This window comes from Glossina fuscipes, unplaced genomic scaffold (genome assembly GCF_014805625.2).
Source record: "Glossina fuscipes isolate IAEA_lab_2018 unplaced genomic scaffold, Yale_Gfus_2 1, whole genome shotgun sequence".
In the NCBI taxonomy this organism is placed as follows: Eukaryota; Metazoa; Arthropoda; class Insecta; order Diptera; family Glossinidae; genus Glossina; species Glossina fuscipes.
The window spans coordinates 17,465,421-17,483,457 of record NW_023998415.1 but is presented as its reverse complement, the minus strand read 5'-3'; the positions used below and the strand labels follow the sequence as shown (position 1 = coordinate 17,483,457).

At 32.7% G+C, this 18,037-nt stretch overlaps 1 protein-coding gene across 1 annotated transcript in view; it reads right to left on the bottom strand.

The window, feature by feature from the left end:
- The window catches only part of LOC119631592 (acetyl-coenzyme A synthetase), an 18,903-nt gene extending 5,312 nt beyond the window's left edge, over positions 1 to 13,591 (bottom strand). Inside the window, exon 1 of the mRNA XM_038023948.1 lies at positions 12,992 to 13,591. Coding sequence (XP_037879876.1) covers positions 12,992 to 13,302 — 311 coding nt within the window. The 5' untranslated portion in view covers positions 13,303 to 13,591. The remainder of the gene's footprint in view (positions 1 to 12,991) is intronic.
- Positions 13,592 to 18,037: the final 4,446 nt, after the last annotated feature.

Sequence of the window (18,037 nt, the reverse complement as noted above, 5' to 3'; positions counted from 1 at the left end):
ATACATACATATATCCATACATATGAAATATAATCTTTGATGAACATTTCTATGCATGTTTCAACGTATTTGAGTATAGTTTCTATTTTGGATACGTATTTTAGTTGCAGATCGGATCACATCAACAAGCACAGAGGTCACGAATTTAAAAATAATACTAATTTTACTCAAAATTAACAAAATAAAAACATTACATAGACATTAAATATACTCCACCATCTCATTTAATGCAGTTATCCATATAATGACTTATCATAATAAGATGTTACATGGGAAGCGATCGAAATAGTGACCCAATTCGAACCATTTCCACTAGCATTCATCCTTAGGCTAAAACATGGCGGTGTAACAAATTTCACTAAAATATCTTAAAAATATCTTAAGCGACCTGTAAACGAATCAACGGATACAAGACAAATAGACTCAGTTTCAAAAAGTAACTCCGTGCATCGATCGACAAATTGCGATCTGTAGATTAAAAACAAAAATACGAGACAGACAGACAGACAAACTGAGATTGAAAAAATGATTCTGTGTATCGATTGGCATAATAAAAAGTTAGTCTATCTCAAGTCCATTTTTGTTTTGGATACATTCGCACAAACTTAACAAACTTTTGACATACCGCAAACGGATAATAATACCGCTAGGCATTCGCGGTATAAAGCTCGACAACGCTCTCATAAGCGTTTTATTATTGCTTACTTAAAACTGAAATTGGTTAAAGTAATCAACCTAACCTTTGTATTATTACATTTTGTTCAGTTAAATAATGCTTTGGACAAGCTCGAAAACTATTATCATGTCATCAATAAAAAAATCAACTATATTAGCTAATATTTCGTTAAATCAATCAATCAATCATTCCGCAATAAAAAGATTATGAAAAATGATCCTATAGCTTATAGTTGTTCGGTGGAGACATACATCTCTTAGACTAAATACCCTTTCGATCATTTTAACTGCGTAAACAAAATTTCTCTTAAATTCTTTCTACACAATGGTTAAAAAAGTTTTTCAAAAACTCGAATTTGCATAGAAATACATAGGAAAATGAATGTTGAATGAATGTTGGTCAGAGACGTTTATCTTCTTAAGAGTTAAATTTACACCAATCTTACTCAAAGGGAGTTCGATTTCTTTCTATATTAAATGGAATCTTTGTACCAAAATGTAATATTCAATATTAACACTAAACGTAAAGGTCATTCATTATTTTTATGCATTTAAGAATAATTTTGTGCGGTTAAATTGTAATAAAAAATTCAATAAAATTGATTGTTCTAGTCATGCATTCTCATTAAACTTAATGCTATTTTTCAACAAAAGTACGGAAAAATTAAAACAACAAAGCGTATTCAAAAAATGAATAAGTAAGAAAATAGTAATCGGTTGGATACGAATCTCACATACCCACCAACATTAAAACCATTTAGTTCACTGAAAAGTATCGCCAAGAAAAATTTAACTACCAGATCGTGACGTCCACCGCAAATAATTTCGAATTAACACATTAAGGTTTTCGCCTTCTACTCGCCAAGCACTTTTATTTGATACCCATATCGACGGTCTTTTTAAGATAAAATTTATCCACCACGTCGCAACGTCCACCAAAAATAATTTCGAATTAAGAAATTAAGATTTTCGCAGTCTACTCTATGAGCCCATTTATTTGACACCCATATCGACCATATTTTTTGAAGAAAAATTTATCCAAAATGTCGTGACGTCCACCACAATTAATTTCGAATTAAGACATTAAGCTTTCACCTTTATTTGATAACCATATCAACGGTATACTTGTGTTTAAAAATTAATCAAGCAGATCATGGGGTCCATCATATCTTATTTCAGAATTAATGCAGTGTTACGCAAAAAACGTTTTAAACATTCTATACAGTTCGGTACAGTGCAGTACAGCTTGTTCGGTTTTGTTCTTGGACCAATTTGGCCCATTTTCAATGTTAATCTGCGTGCAAAGATGTCCAATTTTTCTACCAAATTTGAAGTCGATATCTTCATTTCTGCAATCAGGCGAGCATTAGCAGTGCCCATCAAACAGGCACGCAAACGGACAGACATAGTTTCATGAATTTAAATTTTTATCCTGATCAAGAATATATACACTTTCCATTTGGGCATGGTAAGCAATATGGCAAAATGAGTATGCCGCCCATCCTTCAGTGTTAAATATAAAAGTGTATCCAGTTTCGATTAAATCTTGCTTGGATTCATTGATTTTCAATGAACATAATTTAAAATATTTCTTATTATAATAATTTTTGTTCATTCCAATTATCTTATACGATAAGCATCGTGTTCACGTGTACACACCCGTTATCATTTTATCACTGTAACGTAGCGTATACGCTAGTATTGCCGTGGATAAAAGACTGTGAGTAAAAATAACACGAAATCGTTAGGTTATTAACTTAATTGAAGCCTTATTATATAAACATTAAATTGTGGTTTTTTTTGCTATTGTTTTAGGTAAAAAGCAATTGATTATAATAAGATTTCATTGACTGCCGTAAAAGGGGTTAAGTTTGAAGGCTTAAGCAAGATTTCAATCGATAGGCAAGGCAATGGAGGGTAGTCGTTTAGAAAATTCACCAAACCACTGTTCTTAAATAAAGTACCATTGCCATCTATATGGCCTCTGCAACTCATTCTTATGCGTTCAAGACACTTGACAAACTTATTATATAACACGTTTTAATACAAAAGTAAATGAATCAAAAGTGATACGACACGTGGCAATAGATCAAGATATACATTTTCAACTCTTTTTGGGTATCAAAGGAAAAGTGTACGTATTTCAGAGGTTACATCTGAAAGGGCTGAACATAATTTGCGCGCTTTTTTTGAGTGCGCGGTTATCTGCAAAATCAGTTAGCAAGAGTTGATGCTAAGAAAGCAACAGAATGGCGCCGGACATAGCAGGATGTTAGGAATTAAAGAAAGCGATGGGAAGTGAGTGGGAAGTGGGCGATTGCAAATTTTGCGACTTGCCCGCGAAACAATGATAATTCTATCGTTTACAGTAGCAGATCGCACTTATTCAGTGACTCGTAAGTAATTTACAAAAATGCGGATGACGACCCATCCGAATAGATATATAGAAATAGCCATATGTAATATAAAAAATAATTTAGCTGAAAAAGAATTACGCAATAATTGGGAGAGGTGTAGTAATTTCCACTAGGCTGATCAGGTAGCCAGCCAAGTGAAATATGAATTATGACTAAGTTAGAAAAAGAAATTTTTGTATAGAAAATTACTCCTCCAAGAGACACCTGAATCTCATCAAAAATTATATCCAGATGAGAATTGTTTGCAAATAACTCATATATCATTACGGGAAAACTTTGTAAGTGTACGGCACGAGGTGCAACAAAACTTTCCTATGACCCAAAACTCAGTTGGATATTTCCCAATTTCACGTAAACGAATAATGGGTACATTTTTGATTCAATTTTGTTTTGTTGAACGGATATGTACTCTGCGGCTTTTACCTCCGACTGCCTTCTATTATTACCAATGAAAAGTTTATGCAAAAGCAAAAACAAACTTAAAATATCTCTAACTTGTGTGCATAAAACCAAGCGAATCTCCTTTGCGGGGTGGGCGAATACCTCAATGATAGTGCGGGACAGGGTTTCCAATAAAGCCGATAGATCGCCTCGAATGCTAGTGCTTTAAGACTGTAGCCTTAAAATGTATTTTTTTGCCGAGTGAAAAAGAATTCTGTTTAGCTTTAGCCAGATCCTATTACACCCATCACCTCTTCTCAAAGCAGGGATGTTCTTAACTTATATTGCGCCAGGGGCATGTTCTTTGGCTTATTTCATCCATTCTTACCTGCGAACCTGCGTACAAGAACTTCGAATATTTCCCGTAAATCTGCCCAAACAATATTTAGCACAAACAGTATTAGATTTCTGGTGGACGAACAGCCGCACATACTTAAATCGATTCAGGACATCATGCTAATCGAGTATAACGTATTAAAATACTTCTCGAACTTTTCTTCTGGGTGTTACAAATTTTTTTACGAAATAACCCCTCCCTCTCTCCCCGTCCTACCCCATTCCTTCAATAAGGGATCTAATAATGCAAAAAGAGAGAAATGAAGAATAAAAATTTGTCTTACGTATGCCTGCCTGCCTGCTTGAAAGAATTATTCAAGAGAAATACAAAAAAAAAAGCTTGACTAAAAGCTAACAACAAGTATTTTATAAACAATCACGCGATCACAACGCTACCAAATCGCCTGACAACACATTCGCTTGCCATTAAGAGAGTAAAAGTGAGGTTATGTAGTGGTCGTGTGTAATTGTTATCCCCCCTATATGATAAATGTTAAGTGATACGATACATATGCAAGATTGTTAGCACAAATATTTGATGATGCATGAATCATACGATACGATATTCATCTATCCAAGTTTCCTAATAAATATTCAGATGATTTGTAAATAAGTTCGAAGATTGTGGAGCAACGTAAATCTGTTTATTAATTATTAATATCTCTTAATCTGTTAGGCAATGAAAAAAGATTTCAATTATCTTCGATTTAAAACATTATTTATCTTGCACTTAGCGTGTTCGAATCTCGTTCTTTTGTACATCCTAAGGTTATCGAATTTTTTGCACGTCAATGCGTTTTTGTTTTGTTCTAGAAAGACTCTTGGAATGTTGTACTTTTGCTTTATTTAATCATTCAGAAAGGTGAAAATTTTCATTAATATGATAAAAATAAATAAATGAATGGCAAAAAAAAATACATTTTTTTTTTTTAAATATTCAATAAGTTTTGTTTATATTAGCTGCGAACCGCATCGCTAAGAGAGCTCACTTTAGTCACAATGTTCGAATGGTGAAACCATTATCAAGATTGCTCGACATTAAACTCGGTGTCATTTTCATTACAGTCCAAAAAAATTTTTACTTATCTACCTTGGCAACGAGACCACAATCCAAGTAAATCTCTGTTTCGAAACTTTACTAGACTTACTGGATCTGGATAGACTGACTGTATGATAAGTTAAAACTTGATTGCAATTATTCCAAAAAATCGTTCACAAAGAGAAAATTTCCTCCCTCCAGCAATCTAAGCGTGACACCCAATACCTTAGCAGTGAAATGTTTTCGTATAGTACTGCGTACTGCGTATTTGTGTGCCCCTTACAAACGGGATAACGAAATTAACTTATTACTCCGATTAAATAAATAAAGTGGCGAGCAAGAGAGAGAGAGAGAGAGAGGGAGAGAGAGTGAGAGAGAGAGAGAGAGAGAGAGAGAGACAGACAGAGAGAGATAAGAAAAATGTATTTCGCTTTTTTCATCTTTCCGCATTATCAACAAAGTAGTGAATCGCTCGGTAAGAGTGCACGTGCCAATATTTCACATCAATATGTATGTATACATGCATGCGTATGTTTACATAGATACCAGCAAAACAACATGTGGGCTAATGACCAGTTCGTCATTTGCTACTTAATGACTCCCTTCATTAAGTCATTTGATGTTATTTGCCAACGTGTGCATAAGTACATACACACACACACACACATGTATATATATATATATAAAAAAGATCAAATGTAGGCAAAAAAAAAATATAAGTAAGGAGAGTATAGTCAGACAAAGGCGCCCATTGGATATCCTACTTCACTTACTTAACACCTAAAGGAATTATTCACACCAAAAGTTAGACATTTGCCGAGCAAAGGCATGCTTTTCATGAAAGCCCGCATACGGAAGGACGCCTGAAACTGAATTTACTTCGTAAGAATTTTTTATTATTTTTCAGTTTCCGTCATAGAAAATTGGAAAACTAAAATTTCTATCCATTTAAAGGCCAGCTTTCCACGATATCCCCTATTTATGTTAGGACCTGTGATGCAAATTCCCTACTGTTCAGTTTTTTTGGTTAATTTTCTGATATAGTGCGATTTTCATCATAAAATATTTAAAATTAAATTTTTTTGTGAAGGACTTACTTACTATTCATGAGAAATCGTTTATGGAGTGGGCTCCAAAAGATAAACGCATATGGTTCAAATTTGGCTCACTTCCTTTTTATGTCAAACTACTACGATGAATAAATTTTTATCATAAAACATTAATAATTAGGCCTTTTGATTTATTCGGGTCTGCATTTCCTGAGAGTCCTTATATCCGGCGGTATACGACAAATGAATCTACATGATACAAAATCGACAGGGTTGATTTTTTTTTATATATTGAAAATTTTATCTTTTTATCATATAAAGAGGCGGAATTAAATTTTTCGTATCAATTTAGAATGCCGAGATACTATTACTAAGCAACTTTTTCCGAAAATTTAACAAAATTGCAATGTGCCTTATGTGGGGAGTGATCGAAAAAGTGGACTGATCCAAACCATTTTCAATAGGGTTCGACGTCGGGTCAGAACACGGCAGTGTGCCAAACTTCATCAAAATATCTCGAAAACTGCTACCCGTAGGTTGAACAAAATATTTACATGGACAGAAACCAGACGGAAAAATGGTCGGACAGGCTCCTTAGAATGAAAGGCAAACAGGATCGACATAAGAAAAGGCGAGCGAGATGAGGTAAATCGTTCTGATTGTTACATACATCCGCACAAACTTAATGTACCACAAGTAGTGTGGGGTATAAAAATGAAAATTAGAATGAAAATAAAAGTAGTATTGGAGGTATAAATATATTTTGGAGGATTGCCAGGAACGGAACAACTTTGATATCGTACTCCATAACGTTGGGACAAACTGAAGCCTATCTTATTATTGTCAAGTTTCACTATGCCATATAAATTGTCTCGCCGAAGTGCAAAACAAATAATTGTTTTGAGCTTTTCGTAGGTTGAACTATGGAACGAAGAATGTCGGTTACGCATAGCGTTATTTTTCTTGTTCAAAGGAAAATGCTGATGAATGATGAAAAATATTGATGAATGATGAAATATGAAGGCGCTACGACAATTCAAATCACAAGATACCACAAAGGCAGAACCGAGTATTCACAGCTCTGCGATCCTTATCGAAAATACATCGTTCAAAAACTCGTAGGAGTAAGAAAAAAATTGTTTTATTTTTTTTGCAAAATTCGACTTTATTCATCAAGAGTGATACTAGTGGGACAATAGTTTTTCCAAACTCTCCAAATGCGCTTTAGTTTTGGCAATGATCTCATCATTTGATTGTAACCGTTTTTGGTGGAGCATACCTTCGAAATATGCAAACAAGTAATTTTCCCTAGCTATCCGGGACAACATTTCAATTAAAATTCATTTAATTTCGCCCTTTTAATCTTCGGCTTATAATACGATGCATTTGTCCTACTGTGAGTTATTAAATCAATCACTGCTAACTACGAGATGTTCAAATTACTATATCGTTTCAATACTGCTATGTCTGTAACCTAATATTGTTACATTTTCTTTCAACTACCATCTTGGCACATAGGACAGAGCGACCCAAATTTGCCTGCTAACGCGATACCCATTCGCCATCCCTAATATTCAAATAGGGAATGCACTACTTTTACATATCTCTAGGATGTCTTTTGTCTATGGAAAGATCACTTTTCGATTATCTAGAATTGGCAATATCCGGGCGGATTGGGTGATCAAATCGAGAAACTATCGACAAATAGTTGTTTACAAAGTAGTAAAGTTTTCAAATCAATGTCAAGTTTAAACGACATTTTGTCTCCTTAATGCGGCGCAATGGTTAAGCCATAGGTGAAATTCGGGTTTTCAATTGTTTTGAAAATTACAAACCCAAACCCCACCTAAATTACTAAACACTGATGGACGGGCGATTGAAAATTTGTAAAAAGTTTTGTGCTAATTCCAATAATTATTGACCCATTGTGTGTTATATGTATTAGGTGTTGGCAAAGATTTTGATCAGCAACTTCTACAGATAAAAATGATAAAGAGTTGCGAAATGCTTTTGACCTTCATCCATATAAAACAACAGTTTTCCATTTAATATTATTGACTTAATCAGAGAACGCAGACCCTAATCGTGGACCGCTGAAAATTCTTCTTCTTCCAAATTCGTTACTTTTATCGTTTAGTTAAAGAAATCTGCTGCCGGATCGCACCAAACACGTTCAGAGGTTTATGGTGGTGCTGTTTTGGATACAACGGTTTAAAAATGCCATTTTTTGACCACTTGTTACGAGAATTGTCCAGGATACACTGTTGCAGTTCGAATAGGAAGTTTTGCTACACACAGCGTACTTGCCAGACATGCCGCCTCCTGATTCCCATTTGTTCGGATCGGTGCGGCCCGGCTTGGTTAGCACGCGGATCCGCAAATTTGAAGAAGTGCGAAAATGGATCGCTCGAGTGAATCGTTGCCAAACCAATCCATCCATCGACATGATATCGCCAAGTTGCCAAATTATGCCAAAAAAAAAATGTTATAAAATGTTGCAGAAAATAATGGAAACTATGTTGATTAGTATATATTGTGATACGATGAGCTGTTTTCAAACCAATGGCGAACTGGTTTAAACCAACGGAGCTACCATTGCGGAACCTTATTAAAACAGTTCTGCTGCAATTGAACGGGTCATTGAAGGCAAGATGACCCTAATATACTAAAAGAAATTGCGAAGCTTTTTGGCGGTAGAAAGACATCCCATCAATAGTGTCCTGAAAGGATGCCTTCCTCCTTTCAATCAATACTTGTTTCACAAACGATAAATTATTGTCGGAACAAAAAGCGCTTTAAATCCTATGATCTCCTATCTCGATGATCTCTTCCCCCGCGTTAATCTTTCAACACAAAATGTAAATTGTAACGACTAACGACGAAGAACATTTTAAATAATATATTTTGTACCAAATTTTAGCAAGAAACGCACTCATATTATATTCATACCCGTATGCGTTAGATATCCGTGTAACGGGTGCAAGTGTTTTCCTAAATTTTCTCAATAATTCAATAAATTGTTTATAAAGTCAAAAATAAAAACTGATCTAATAAAATTTCAAAAAAAAAAAAAATTCTTTCCAAAAACTTTCATTCCAAACGAAATCATATAATATATCATTTCATACAAACCAAAACTATATTATACAATATATAATATATATATATATATATTATTTGAAATAAATAAAAATTTAGTTAAAAATTGTGCAAACAATTCCCATAAAATTTTTACACATATTTATGATTTACGTGGAAAAGAAAATTTTAAATTTCTTATATAATTTGTCACGTAACGTTAACGACATTTTACAGTCATTTTCTGTCAGAAAAACAATGTGTCAACGAGAATTAAAAAATTTTTAAGGGTTTTTGAAATACAAGAGGAAGGGGAAGTAGTAGCTTATGTCAAAACGATTTTTTCATATATGCTTTCATCGCGTTTTCGCCGAATCCGAACACGAAACTCAATTCTAATGATGATGAAAATATATTTTCCACGTATTTGATATGATCAGCGAAGGATGAGGGCTTTATTCATTCCCCTAGTCGCAAAAAGGCAGCTATCCTCCTCAAATTTGATCCACATAATGGAAATTGTGTGTGTGTACTTGTACAAAAAAACGTGGGAAAAATTGACCACGCCTATTCAATATTATAATGTATTAACACATCATTTGCATTTTTAATATCTTGGCAGCGTGCAGAAGCAAGCTTCAAATATCCCACAAAGCTTATAAATTCTTGGGTACCTAAGCAAATCTGTCTACTCATCTATCCAGTTATCCATCTGCCCAATTATGTAGTAGCTGTGGTGTAAATATTCTCTCGTTTGCAAAAAAGGAGGATATCGCCTAAAAATGACCGCAATCAGGCAAAGAATACTCCTACAACACACATATGCCTTTGCAACAAAAAGTGTGAGCATATCTTTGCTTTCGGTGTAAAATGTAGCAATTAGCCCAGATAAGCTTTCGATTTCATTACGAAAATAGAAAGGAATCGACTGCACCCACCCAATACTATCATATATAAGAATTAAGTTATTTTTCCTTTTTTGTTTTTGCAATCTTTTTTAGGATCATGGTGACGGGTGTGAAAGATTCGGTCACGAGTGTTATCTCTTCGCAGTATCTTAGAACAGTCCATTGTACATAAATTCTTTGGATTAAACTTTTTTTATTCGATTTTAAACATTTATAGAAATAAAAGCCAAAAATTTCAAAAATTAAATGATATATGTGATATACCTGTCCCTCCCTCTCTCTCTCTCTCTCTCTCTCTCTCTAGTGAAGCCGAAACCCCGAAACTCCGAAATCGAAATCGAAACCACGCACACACACACACACACACACACACAATCTCTTTGCTACACTTGGATTAGTTATAAATTGCTTACTAAAGTTATTTTGAAGTTAAAAGCGATAAGGTGATGCCGACTCCGACTTATAATTAATTAGTAAACGCCCTCAGATTGGATGATAGCTTTCGTAGAATCGTTCTTACTGCCCTTCATATAAAGTGAGATAATTTTTTTTAATAAATCTTATAGCCAACTAGTTGGCATGCATTTGTGCATGACGTACAAAAAATAAAAAAAATAAATAAATAAATAAAAAAAATACATTTTCGATGTAACTGCCATAACTCAGTAATTAGCTAACAATGCTCAGAGACGTCGTGAACTAAGTAAATATTAAGTATAAAATTTTATATATAAAAAATATGAATAAATAAATACAAAGATAAACATGCTTCGCCTGTTTGATTATAACCAATTGTTATGATTATGCGATTTTTACAAGGAGTGCAACAATGACGATCGTTTATAATATTAATCCATTTATCGATAATTAAATAAATGAGTGATATAAGCAAAGTGATATCCGTTAACCGATGTTATATATCATCTTCTTTACATCAGAATTCTTAAATGATTTTTAATAAATATCAGATGCATTTGCTCTGCATTTTTGAGGCCCCTTAGACAATTGTAACAACTAAGAACTTGTTGAGAATAATTTTTCCCTTTTTTTTTTTGTCTTTCAATAATAGCTGAAGACATATTAAGTATTAAGACTTTTGATCTAATAGGGAATTTTACAAAGCAAAATTTAAAAATGATTCTAATTGGACGAATCAATTAAGTCACTCTCTTAATTCATCAAGTAACAATGGCTTGTAATTTTCATGGATATATCCATTCATGGCTTTCTTTCTTCTCGCTATGATTCGTTTTGATCGATTACTTTACAAGTTCAAATTTCATTAGTGTTTACACTATTAATTCTTCTATTGCATCTATTTCGGAAAATATTTCATTTAAATTTAAAAAATATTCACATCATGAATAATCACAATTAAATAAGCAAAAGTTAACAATAAAAAGACTTCACTTCTCTTCTGTTCTTTTCTCTTCTTCTTATCTTTTACTATTCCCCTTCGTTACAATTTTTCGTTGTTAAGTGGTCAGTGGTCGATTGCACGTCTTGCTGATTGTTATTATTTGTTAGGTTAAAGAATTCCAATAATATTCGGAACATATATATATGTGCTATTGCAATTTCAATTTCTTGCGTATTATTAAAGCACTTTCTCTGCCACCTTGAAATATTATAATAAATGTCACGGTCAAGGTTGAAAGCAAAAGCTACAGCAGAATAGATTATGTTACCGAATGAATTTCGTTTTCAAACGTTTATCGCTTGGGGTTTCTTCTTCTTTCTTTGTTTCAATTAAGTCGTGTGAATTAATTAATCAATTAATGTAGAATAGGTAATATTCTGTTCGTCTGTCTATACAGCGGCATAGAAACATTTCCTTCTTTTGACGTAAAATGCAATTAATTCGTTCCCTGCCTATCACTGCCTGTCTATTGCCTTTGTTTTTTGCTGAGATGGGCATGAGTATTGATTACCGTTTCGCTTTAATAGTAATCACCGCAAGAATGACTTAGTTTCTAAGACTGTTACTATCTATCTACCTATCTATCTCTCTTGTTATCTCATTTAATCTCTCACTTAGTAAAGCGCGACAGAATATAAAAAAAAGTTATACAAAGACGCATACTTATCGATGAATATCCAGAAGCAGTTGTCATGAGTTCAGTAAAGACGTCAGAATCGTTCTCGCGTAGATTCGCGAAAGATAAATGCTTTCAATGCAGTAGCGGGCACGTAAAATTCGCTTTAAGCCAAATTTGTATATATCATTATATTCATACAAAATATCATTAATTTTTCTATAGTCATTTGCAAAAATATACTTAAATATGCATATAAATTTGCTCATATGAGGTCAGTAGCCTCCCAAGCAAACAAAAATACGAAGCAAAAAATGAGATGCAAAAATACGGATGAAAGGGTTTACTTAATATCATTTTTTTTTTGTTTTTTTTTTTTGTATTGCATTAAAACATATTAAAAATTAATTTAAAAAAATTACAACAAATTTTTAGCGTAACGCTGAACGCATTTTAAGAAGGTTTTAATTTCAACGGCTTAACAACGGATGCTTGCGAACATTTCTTTTTAGCTTTATTCATTCATTCGTCATTTAACGTGACGAAAACGATTTGAAGTATACCTTTCTGGAATGTCTATATATGTTTATGGCAAATGCTATCTATCCCCTTTCTCAAACAATATAAATATGATACACCGCACTATCCTTGAGATGAATGTTTTTCAGTGCGCAGGTCTTGATCTTTACAAAGAACCTATTGACGGTTTTCTTAATTCTTTTTTCTTTCTTTTTTTTTTTTCTTCGGTTTTTCAAACTTAACAGAAATATTAGCAACAACAGCAATAACAACTGCATATAGTAAAACAATATTATGATTTCATAACAGCATTACTGCATCCGTATGCAGTATGTACTGCAACAAACAGAAACCGACAACAACATCTTTAAGCATAAAATCAAAAAAAAAAAAATCAATATTTCTTTCCACAAATATCCTTAACAAACAAATGCGTCATCTTACAAAAGGTATTCATTATATTGATGAAATATTGTGAAAATGACAAACTTACCAATAATATGCTATAGTATCGCCCAAGCCATTGCGTATATTGCGATCTAAAAGATTGTAGCATAAATTGGTAGAGGCACCTTCCATCCATTTTATAGAGATGGGTCCTTTCGTAATATTAAAGTTGTATTGCATGAATTTCTTAGGATCAGCTGGAGTTTCCCAATGAAATTGTTTGGCGACACGTGACCAAAACTCTTCCGGTTTCTCCAATGATTCTTCATAGAATTTTTTGTACTCATCGAAACTGGATATATAAGCATTACGACTGATAGCCGGATTTGGATTGTATATCGATTTTTCCGATGGCATTATTGCAAAAAAAAGAGAAAAGAAATAAACACCTTTTCTACGTTTGCGTATATAAGTTAATCGGTTTAAGTCCTTTGTAATGAATTACTTGCTCTACACAACATAAAATAATTAAATATTTATGCCTTATAGGTTTTGCTTGCCCATGTGTAATCAATTATCTTATTACAAATTTTTCTTTTTTGAATATTCTTTAGACTTGATTGTTAAAGAAGAATTTCCAAGCAATTATAGTTCTATTATTATTTTACTTATTTATTTATTTGTTTTTTTTTTTTTTTTTTTTTTTGATTTTTTTAAACTAATTTATTATATTTCGTGTTTACTTCTGAAATAACTTTCGCTTACTAAACGTCGAAAATTTTGAAAATTCGATTTTTCATTTATGTATTCAATTTTATGGGTATATGTGTGCGCATTTGTTGAGTATTGCATTTGAATTCATGTATAATTCATTAGAGAGTTTCAATATAGCTTTACTTTAATTTCAAAAAGCTTTCGCCCTTCTTTTCACAGCAAAACTTGCTGTTATTGTATATCTTATAAGATTCTTACAATTATTTCAAAATTTCAATGTCACGAGAGCAAGAGAGTAATTAAAAGAGTTATTGTAAAGCGAAACAAGGATACATTATTTCATTTCTCTTAAAACATACAATAATATATAATAGGAATAAAATCTGAAGGAACTTATGCTCAATACTCAATACTACTTCAATCTCCAATAAACAAAATCAATTATACTTTGCATATAGACAAAAAGAGATAAAAAAAATAATATGTTTATAGATAGGAAATGTTTTCTATATACAGATCAAATCAAATATTGCGTTCACAGTTAAAAAACACTTTTATATAGATAAACAAAAAAACCATAAATGAAAATAAAAATAAAAGAGAGGCAAGAGAGAAATTTCCCTATTAGTCTTAGGAAATTTTATTCAAAAGAAATTTCTATTGAGAAAGAGAAATTAAAGAAGGGGTCACCATATAGTTGAATATACAAAAAAAAAGTAGAAAATTTTGCTGTTAACACGTATTGTAACCATATAGCGGGACTTCGTCCAAGGATAGAAATGCGTGTTTAACGGCTTAGTAACAAACGCTCAGAAATCTCTCTGTTTACTTTACATTCAAATTGCAAATGTTTTGTCTTCAAACCTTATTTCGGTTACAAACAAATGAGAAAATTATATTCGGCTAGGGTCGAGTCTTTTATACCCAACATTTTTACTTTTTTTAACAACTAAAAAAAAAATATAAAAAAAATATGATCGTACATAATATTAGCTGGGCATAGTTGATTTTTACCACTTTTGTAGAAAACACAGGGGAATTTTTATGATATATCTGTGACAGTTTATGAGTAGTGAGCAAAAGAGAGTTACACGTGTCCATTGTTCAATTTGGCTTATTGTCAATACTAACCTGCGCGCAAAAACTTCCATTGTCAAACTTCCACGCGAAGAAAACTTTCAATGTTTTTGCCGAATTTGAAGCCATTAACTTGATTTTTGTGACCAAGTCAACGCTTACTACAGGCAAGCCCACAAATGGATATGCTTGCTTACATATATTACGGCGTCTTTGAAGCAGCCTTCGGTGAACGTGCAACTGTGTTGACATAATAAATATACACCCATCCCTCCAGATATTGCCTATCATACCAGCAATTACATCTTTAAGACGGAAGATTTTTCCGTAAGGGAAAGATAACTGGTGTTAAAAGGCTTCGGATAAAAAGATCAGTGCTTTAATAAGATCTCTGCTTGAATAGCAAAGAAGGAATAATGTATGCTATTAATAAGCATGAAGAAGCCACATTTCGGGTTAGTGATAGTAATATCTCCCCAATGAGTTTTGTTATATGGCGGCGAACTTCTCCATGCTGAGAGACCCCGACATCATAATTTTTAACATACTGCGCCCGCTTTTTCTCCCATCTGTACCACTTGTGATTGGTAAGGTTCCCTAGTCACGGTTATACTTGCTTGGAACAAAGCACTATGCACCACTCTCAAATTAACTATTGTTCCCAGAATTCTGGGCTATAACTTTATATTTATAACCACTTTAGATAAATACGACCACAATACATACCGCTAGCACCACATATGTGTAGAAATCAGAAATCTAATTATAGATCTGATAATAAAACAAATAGATTATAATTAGATTTCGACTAAAATTTATCTACTAGCTTTTTCTTTATAACATTCTCTTCGATGAAAAGTGTTGAAATCTTGTTCATTGCTGCCATTATCACCTATAGCCGGTAAAAGTAATTTGTTACCGTCGTTTTGGAAATTCGTCGCCCGATAAAAACGCGTTAACATTTTGAAATGTGTTAATTGTATTACATTGCATACGTTACATATTATCTTTTCCCAAAAAAATACCAATTTAGGTTAGAATCGTACGTTTTACACTTTAGATATATCGAATTGAAACAGAAAACCGCAAGAAAATGTGCATCTCTATACACGATTCTATAATCGACTCGAAGAAATTTAATTCGAAGCTTTCATTTTGTCACTAAGAGCATTGAAAGCATTTCGCTCTCAACGTTTTATCTACTCAAAAGTCTCTTCTCGGTAAAATGAAACAAAAGGGCTTTTTATTTGCCAACGTTTTCAAATAAACATAAATGCTTTCTAAAGTGAGAAGTCAACAGTTACTGTAAGAGTACAGTAAGTACAGAGTACAGTGCATATCTGAGGAGGTATTCGTTTAACCCTGACAACCTCTTTGGAGAACGTTGTGAAAGACTAGAAATTTCATCAAAATAGTTTCCTCCCTGTAATGAATTTTTATTCACATATTCTAGAAGAAAACAGCATTTGTGAAAAATTTCCTTTCTCTTGAGAACTCCTTCACAAATGTCGGATATCGATAAAGAGATCTCATTTGATCTCTAGCACTTAGATGACCATAAAACAGATATATCTTCTGATCTGCCTTTTCACTCAAATCAAAGATAAAATATTTGCTGAATGTAGCTACCTTCTATACTGAATTTGATGACTTGTGAGAAATGAATTTGCAAGTCCGCCTATAGAAAAAAAGGCACAGTTAAGAGACATTTAAACATTTAAATGTGTTAAGTACCGGTGGCGGAAGTTTAATAAGTAATCAAAATCTAAATTTGAGACATTATTCCTGGTTACCATAGGTTTCCATAGACAGCGAGTGTAATGAAAATTGATTTAAGTGTTTTATGTTGAACAAAACATTCTATCTAATCGCATCTGGTAAGAAAGTTGGACACAATTATTACGCACTTACCTTTGAAGTTGAGATATTTCCTAAATTAATAGTTTGCCATAACTACAGGTGCTGCTGTTACTAAATTTATCATTCTTCAAAAGTTAGAAAGCGCTTTTAATAATCGATTTTTCGATAAGTTAATTCAAATGTGCACTTGCAAGTATCTTTTCTTTTTTGTAAGTTTTATCCAAAACTGTTACATCTGGCAATGCCACACAAGGAATAAAGTGTTGGCTACCCTAATATATTATATATATTATAGAATAAGTATTCGCTTGTTAAAGAAGATAAGCAGAAAAAACGAAAATCGACAAAATTTAAACTAGGAGATTTTTACGGACTTTTTGTGTTTCTGTTATGGATAACAACCTTTCAATTAATAGCCATTTGACAGATTGCCGTTCATATTTGCGTAGGCACAGATTTGTTCGCATTCTCTCAAACATTTGCAAAGCCAAAACATACAATTCTGTGTTTAAGTGAACATATGCAATAGTATACTTGTAAGTGTATAGTACGAAAAAAGAGATTCAATAACAGGTATGTATGTGGCAAATATAATTTGTTTTTTTTTCATCGTTTATTTTGAAGAATTCTCAAATTTATTTTCGCCAAATACTTCGATCAATTTCAATGAAAATTTTCGGAAGAATAATTTTATTTAATTTGCTTATTATTTATATATTTATTAATTTTATTTGCTTACACATACATTTGACATATTTCATTCAATTTTCTATATCACACATGAATTATTTGATACGGCGTCTATTTACATTATTTAATTATTAAAATATATATGTTCGAGAACTAAAGAATGAAATAAATGAAAAACTAGTCCTTAATCCTAGCAATTCTCTCCTCTGCAATTCTTGCAGAATAACATTCTTAACGTAAACTCTAGTAAGCCGGGTCTATACTCGCCGCAATCATCGCCCGTGATAAGCTAATTGCTCCTTTTCTCCGTTATTTTGTCACAAATTAGTTTCCTGATATCTAATTTATGTTTGTTTTCATAATATCCTACTGCGTACATTTTATATTGCTACCGATATATTCAAAATTCCATTTTTGGAGTTTTGCAGCCATGGCGTTTCTGCGCTTTAGTTTTTGTGAAAGTTATGAAATTTTCCCGTACATTGCCCATATAATAACGCGTGGTGATGAAAATCAAACATTTTTTAAAGTGTACTTTTTTTAATATATCTACGTATACGGCCTGTACTGAAAAGTACCTCTGTAGCTGTTCTACCGCTTGCTACGTAGTAGATATTTCCGATGTGCCTGCTTCATCAACACAATCAATAATAAAGCCGTTTTCACTCTGATTAAAAGTGTATTAATCGGAGAGGAACCCGGCTAAGCGTACAAGCAAATACAATAAATCTTTGTAAGTCGCGATACGTACGGATTAATAACCCTTTGACAAATTTTTTCTTTTTTTTTTAATTTATTTTTGAGGTTTATG